This window comes from Atta colombica, unplaced genomic scaffold (assembly GCF_001594045.1).
Source record: "Atta colombica isolate Treedump-2 unplaced genomic scaffold, Acol1.0 scaffold189, whole genome shotgun sequence".
Taxonomy (NCBI): Eukaryota; Metazoa; Arthropoda; class Insecta; order Hymenoptera; family Formicidae; genus Atta; species Atta colombica.
In genome coordinates, this window is record NW_017259281.1 from 939959 (window position 1) to 947692 (window position 7734).

The 7734-nt window shown below is 30.6% G+C and overlaps 1 protein-coding gene across 1 annotated transcript in view; it reads right to left on the minus strand.

Moving 5' to 3' along the window:
- LOC108686701 (bestrophin-4-like) overlaps positions 1-7734 on the minus strand; it is a 10580-nt gene that overhangs the window by 1146 nt on the left and 1700 nt on the right. The window contains exons 3-9 of the mRNA XM_018192134.1: positions 3927-4205; positions 3525-3659; positions 3153-3319; positions 2927-3084; positions 1738-2049; positions 1349-1500; positions 649-783 (exon numbers count right to left, since the gene is read on the minus strand). Coding sequence (XP_018047623.1) covers positions 649-783; positions 1349-1500; positions 1738-2049; positions 2927-3084; positions 3153-3319; positions 3525-3659; positions 3927-4105 — 1238 coding nt within the window. The 5' untranslated portion in view covers positions 4106-4205. The remainder of the gene's footprint in view (positions 1-648; positions 784-1348; positions 1501-1737; positions 2050-2926; positions 3085-3152; positions 3320-3524; positions 3660-3926; positions 4206-7734) is intronic.

A 7734-nucleotide genomic window follows, 5' to 3' on the forward strand; every position in this document is an offset into this window, starting at 1 on the left:
TTGGAAATGTTACTTCATAAAAATAATATATCATTATTGTTATTATTTATAAAAAATATCTCGTTACTAATTTTAAAAAGTAATGCATTATCGTTATCGTTACTTGGACAATAACGATTCATTTCTTTTATAGTTAGTAAATTTAAAGTAAGATGTTACATTTAAAAATTATATTATTTAATAATCAATTGAGAAGCAGACTTTCAAAATGCGTATTTTCCAAAATTTGAAATTTTCAGAAAATGAAAAAGAAAGAAATTCCGCAAAAAATTATCCACTTTACAGAAAATAATAATATGCCAATTAGTAGAATGTAAAATATTAAACAAAATTGTTAACCAATTGCTAAAAATGTTAAACAAATGTATTTGTTCGTCTTTAGTTAAAAAAACATTATGCATTTCGGAAATGTCTATTTTTTCAATATATAAATTGACAATGAAAAAATGTTTTCTGAACATCTCCGTAGCTTATAACAAGAATCTTTCAACACAAAACACTACGCCATCTCTAAAAAAATTTTGGACAAAATGCATTTTGAAAGTCTGTTCCTCAGTTAACGATCAATATTAATTTAAATTGTAACAATTAATATTAATCTAAATTCATGAGAATTAGAATCATCAATCACCCCAATTATAATCTTACCGCATTTCGTTCATTGGATTATCATTCGGGTTCGTTAAACTGGCAGTGGAAGTACGAGGTGTCAAAATTGTCATGCATTCCTCCTCCTCTTCCAAAATTCCGGGCAAGAACATCATCTGTTTCTCTTCGGGTACCCTGAAAAAAATCGAGGAAAATTGATAGCATTTGTTATAGAATATAATGTTCAAAATTTCAATATTTAAAACAAATTTTATATTTTACGAAACTGTATCCCAAAAGATATAGAATCGCCAGATCTTTACGAACAATATTTCGTAATTAAATCGATTTATACAAATTACATATAAATTTTTAATCTGTTCTGATTCAAAATAAGTATTATTAATAATAAGTTAATCTAGATCGTTATATAAATAAAACGAAATAAATAAAGAAAGGATCAATATGAGATAGATGTAGGTCTAGCTAATATTATAATATTTTTATACGTAAATCTAAATACACCTTTCAGTTACATAAACCGCGTACCGCAGATTTGAAATGCAATCACAAACTATAAAACGAAAATAATAATATCATAATTAAATTGATTGTCAATTTGATAATGCTACTAACATCTTAAAATACTACAAAGAATTTATTGCGAAAGATATTAGCTTATCGAAGCTTATTGTTACGAATAATATTACAATAAAATTGTATGAATATTACAATAAAATATGAATAATAAGATACTAACATCATGTTATCCACGCTACCGCGATAAGTCTTCTTCTTGTATGCCGCAGCTGCTTCCGTATATGGCAAGTTCATATCTTCAGAGTCGTAGTAAATATCCTTGACAAGCGGTGGACAGCGATTCATTAGCGTGTCTACTCCAAGATATGACACCTAATATATGAGCATAAAGAGGGAATGGAAATATAATTTTATGCTAACTCTCGATGTTCATTCATATATAAAACAGATCACTCAAAATTGACGCTTGATATTTACTAATATTTACTAACTTTTGTGGCCTATTTTAATGCTAAAAATGTGCACCAAGTGTCAGCATGAAATTATACCTTAAGTATAAACTATGTTTTACAATTTTCCTAAATTTTTATGGAGAGAGAGTGCTCCTACCTTGGTATGACGATCAATCAGCCAGTTCAGCTCGAAATCTTCATCATCATCACCGAAAGGATTTATCAGCTGTTCAGCTACTTTCAACAATCCCATAAAGAAGAAGAACTGCAAAATTGTGAAAATGGGCACGTATTTATCTATTTTCAGTTGGAATTGTTTCTCGACACCCTCGATGTATTGTCGACCGATTACGGCGACTGCGAAGAAACTGTAAGTGGCGAGTGTCACCACTTGAGTGTACACTAAAGGAATCGACACCCAGTCGTAGCTCCACAAGAAACCGCACTTGGTCCGAAATTCATTGAATTCCTACAAATCAGATCGACGATCAAATTTACAGAGCAAGAAAAAGAGTTTATATCGATTAATTAATTTTATTAATCACGTTTCTGGGAAAAATTTAATGAATTAGGATTCAAAGTGTGAATACTGAGATGAAGAATATTTGCTTTTTCTTTTTAATTTCCTTAGATATTATATTCTGATTAATTTATCGTGCGTTTTTTACACATCAAAATTGACTTTTATTTATTCCTTTGTTTTCACGCATAAAAGATGCGTAATGCATGAAGAAAAGAAATATTATCTCCAGCAATCCCAATTAAGATATTCGTGCGAGAGCACAATGTGTTTGAGACATGCGTGCCTAATCGCGGAAAATAAAAACGTAGTTGATGCAACATGGCTTACAATGTATTTTGAACCGGTCATATACCGATTCGCTACCGTCACGGTAGCTCATAAAATTTAATCGTTTCTCTAACGATTGCTTTTCTGGTTACCACCGTAAGATACAATCAGACAGATATTGTATCATGTATGGTGTTGCGCTTCATGAACTAACATGATAAACAGGAACGAATAAAATAGAAGATATATAAATATCAAAAAATAGAAGATATATAATATATTTAATGCGACTTCGTCTTTAAAAAAATAAAATAATTATTCCTTATTTTTGTTACAAATTCAAAATAGATGCTAAAGCAAGAAATTTTAATGATTTTAATTTCTTTTGTGTTAATAAATTAATTGTTAAGAATATTATATTTTGATTAATTATTTATATGAAATAATGATCACAATTAGAAAAAGAACTTCTTTCATTTTGTGTAATAAAGAAAATTTTTTATCAAATTTTAAACAACAAAGGAGATCAAAGAAAGAAAACATGAAGTTCGCTCACCTCCATTATTAGCTTTAAACCTTGCGCATCGGATATTCGGTGGGTCTTGCGTGCCTCCTTGAGGAGATTAATGAACCATGTACAGGGTATCCAATAGGTGTTAAACTCGACACTCGGCACCGACTGATACAATTGGAGCTCGAGCGTGGTCATGAAGCCTGCAACAAGCTCGTTAATTTTTAATTGTCACTAAGACGACGATAGTGGTTCCAGTACTGTGATTTACCGGAATCAACGACGTGATCGAGAGTGGGAAATCGTCTCTTCACCGCTGAGCTTATGGAACGCAATACAAGTATCAGCGAGAGGTTTAGATAACGCATCAGGGCTCTGCGCAACATACGACTATAATCGTCGTTTCCGGTGACGTAGAGTGCCACGAGATGCATCACCCTGTAAAAAGAAAGAAAGAATAGGGCAATCATAAAGAAGTTCATGTAATAAAAATAAAGTTACATTTTTTATTTTCGATAATTAGGCTATGCTTTTTCTTGCTTTAGCTAAAAGAAAGAAAGAAATATTAACTTGCACTGTCAAAAAATTTTTTGAGATTTAACAATTTATGTATTGCTTGAAAATTGATAGCATCTAAACTCACTTGTCAGGCCAGGGTATTGCTGTGTATTGTTTCCACCATCTCTGCGCCACATAGGATACATAAAATCCAAGCACGAAACTCAACGGAATCAATTTGATCAAGGCGTCGCAATAGATGACAACTTGTTCGAAGTCCCTATGATACGTTATATATTAAAAGCAACTCAATAACAAAAAAATTGATTAAATTAAAACATTATGAAGAAAAATAGAGAATGGTGAATATATGCAAATTAATATTAAAAAAAATTTGCCCATTTGTATATACTTATGTCTAATTTCATCTATTAATAGATGGAATTAATGGTTAATCGAAATAATTTTTTTCCTCTATATCCTCTATTTCTAGATTTACATATGTCTATATTTAGAATTTAGAGCTTTAAAATATTGGAATGTCCACCTTCTTTGCGTGGCAGTGAAGGCATGGCGATAGAGCGCGGACAAGATACCGAAGATAAGTAAAAAAAGCAGCAGTTCCCTGTAGATGAGCTTGTACAGGGAACCGCGCCACATAAGCAGGAGCCTGGTGAATCCACCGCTGGTGGAACTGGCGACCTGGTACTGATAAGAGACCGTCATCTTTTATCCATTCAGGTGCACCGTGCCAGTTTCTTCTCGAGAACGACGCGCTCGCGAGCACGTTGTTACTCATACTTCCAGAAATTTTCGTCTGTCGAACCTGAGAGGAAAATTATACTGCAGTTGCAAACCGCAACGTGTGTTCAGTATTTATAATATTTTTGAGAGAACTAAATTGTGTATAGCTTTCTTTATGATATAGTCTACTTTATTTTTAATGATAAAAATGAGTAAAATAACGTTTTTAATTAATAATAATTAATTACAAATAATAAACTAATTTATATAGGGAATAAAAAACTAATTTATATAGGGAAAAATAATAGAATGGAAAAGACAAATTTCTTTTCAATGCGCAAATTTTTTCGAATTTTATTTTTTGTATTTCTCTTATGCAATCTCTATTTTAAGATGAACTATTGCATCAAAATGGGCTTCTGATGTAGGATATAAATACAATCTATTTCGAGCCATCGCGAAATAATTTATATTATGAAAAATGATTTTTCTGTTAGCTAATAGCGTTCTATCACTTTTTTTTATTTTCTCAATTCTTTTCAAATTTCCTAATTTTATTATCACGTGCAAAGACTAAATTGATTTTCAAGTATGCACTAAAAATAAATTTCTGCAGGTTGAAAATTGACGAATCAAAATTTTCTGGTTAAATTTATTAGATTCTAGTTGAGATAATCGGAATTCTGGTTAATACAATATTTCTGGTAAACTCTACTAGAATTCTTATTTTTACCAGAATAATTATATCAAGAATTCTAGCTATTTCAACTAGAATTCTAGCAAATTTAACTAGAAAATTCTGATTCGTTCATTTTACCAATCAGAATTACTGTTTAATCCAACCAGACCATTTTTCTCAGTGTAATAACAAATAAAACAGCTCACAAATTTTTACAAACTGATAAATGTAATTACTTAAAGACAGATTAGATATTAAAAATCTGCCTCTATTTATTACACGCGACGTCTATGTAAACATTAAATTTAACCAATTATCAAACTTATTTCAGCGCTTTTGTGTCCTATGCAATAAGCATTTTGTGGTCGCATTTTACGGCAGTAAATAATTAATTTGTCTCATTATAAACATAGTTCCGCAACTTTTCCGCGACGATTTATCTGCTTGTTGTTTTTAATCTTGTTGAAAACTGGTTTATGATCGTTTGCGACGCCAAACTTTTCGAACAAATGCGGTCGAGAGAGATTCACTTATAAGAGAAACGACGACCCACTCAAGACTTTGCACGATGACACGTCGCAACACGCGTGATCGCATCATTCGCCAGAAATATCTCACGGTATGCGAAAGTATCTTAAAGTAACTAAAAATGAAATGATCTAGGCCTAGATTCGTTTCCTATGCTGCGCAAATAATCAGAGTTGCCATAATTTGCGATAAAAAAAATTCAACGAAGACAAAATTCAGCAAAGTATAAGGTAAATTAAGGCAATCGATAAAATCATCTTTCATAAATTTTCCTTTATTTGATAAATATTTAAATAACTCAAATGTCTCTATTAGTAAATGTAAACATGAATGACAAATATAAAACTTATTACATATTGCATAAAAACAATAATAGTTTAAATTTTAAATTAAAAGTTTGCAAAAAGAATATGTGATTTTATATTTGTATTAAAATTTAATTTTATCTAAAAAAATTTTTTGTTTTTTATTTATTTCTTAAATTCTATTTCGCTTTTACAAACATTGGAATTCGTATCATTCTCGGCTTTATACGCGTATTTCGTCATAATTATGAGCAGCATAAAGTTTCGGATTGCATTGATATGATGCTAAAAACGGTTGCACGCGTCACAAGCAAAACGTCATTGCCAAAGAACAAACCTGAGAACTGGCGCGACTGCATCTTTTTTTTCTTTCACTTTCACGGAAATTTATCGTAAATAATGTCTGATTTAATGTCTCTTGGGAATTGCGCCAGTAATGCGGTGGTAAATATAACTTTGGACGTCGAAGTAACAGCGAAGTGTCTGGGTAAACATACTATTTGCACGAGATTTCCGGACGCGCGACCTTTGCCGCACTTTAGTGTGCACTTTGTCGATCGACACCTTGAGAATGCATCTCAAAGTGCGGTTACAAGTATTTGGCACTTTATTTGTTATTATTTTACTTCTGAAGTGTTTCAAATATGTAAGAGACGATCAGCTATTCCTATCTTTTTCTTTCTCACGTTAAAAAGAAAAGGATTTTCTAAATAACATAAAACATAAATTAAAAAAAAACTCTTTATAGCTTAAACATCATATAATTACAATCTTAATTATTTTAATTGCATTTATTTAACTTTATTAAACAACTTGGGTTTAGATTTATTTAATTAGTTCGAAACTTTTCCAAGATTTATATGTTTCATATATAAAAGATTTTGAGTCACGTGTTATCTTTTATACTTACAATTAGATAGGAAAGTATTAAAATTATTAAATACAGTATTACGTTAGACATTCCGAACATACATCATTACAGAAACAATTATAGACTTTAAATAAATATAAGTCAATAATAAAAGAGAAGTAACTTGACAGTGAGTATCAGTCAATGCTTTTTTATTTGATCTATTTGGTCTAAAAAGCTGTTACTGAATAGCTGTATCGCTTTGAATCTAAAGTATTTATAATCGGTTCTTATTTCAAGAGCGTAATAATGTCTTAAGATGCTAATGAGGCCCTCTGATTAGTTCGTGACACTTCAAACAGAATAAGACGAAATAAATCTTGAATATAAGAATTGATTATGAATATCGGCCTAAGAACACTCTGTATAATAACTTGATGTTTTATTACAAATTATTTTAAGTACGAAGATGTATTGCATATTTTTCATTTATTTTTCATTTATTTTAGAAAGCTCCATATCGACGCATATATCTTTGGAGCGGCGAACGTTTGCATAATGTTATACGCGAGACGATTCGTTTCGTATGCATTTAGTACACCGTTTGAAATGAATACCTTCTTGATGGCTTCATCCTTACTTACATCCTTACTTACACTCATGCAACAGCTATCGCGATGACGCTGTTAATAATACGCATGCGACAACGTCGTCGCCGTGTCTGACAGATCGTCTGACTGTCGCACTATATTTTCGCATCTGACCTTACCAAAAATATCGCAACGAAAACCATGACCTTTAATAAAAATGCGAAATTTGGTATTTCTCCTAGAAGAAGCGCATTCACTGCGCTAATGATTTAATGCGAATACAGGGTTTATTGTGTTCAGTATGATATTTTATTAGAGAGATAGAATTAAATAAAAACTGTTGTACAATAATCCTGTGAATAATTTTAACATGCTATGTTAATATTTCTTATATATATAAAAATTATCTTAAGAAAAAGTGATTAAAAATAAGTAATTTTTTATTGCTGCGAGTATCATATTTTTAATGCAGAAAAAGTTCATATAATAAGAAATTGCAATTCACATACAAAAGATATTATATTAAAAGATATTATATTAAAAACCAGAAACTTTAGAAAAATCTCGTTTTAATTCCATGTCAAAGATGGGAATATATTTGATTCAGATTTTATATTCTAAAAAGTCGAAGACCATATTTTCGATCATTTATATATATA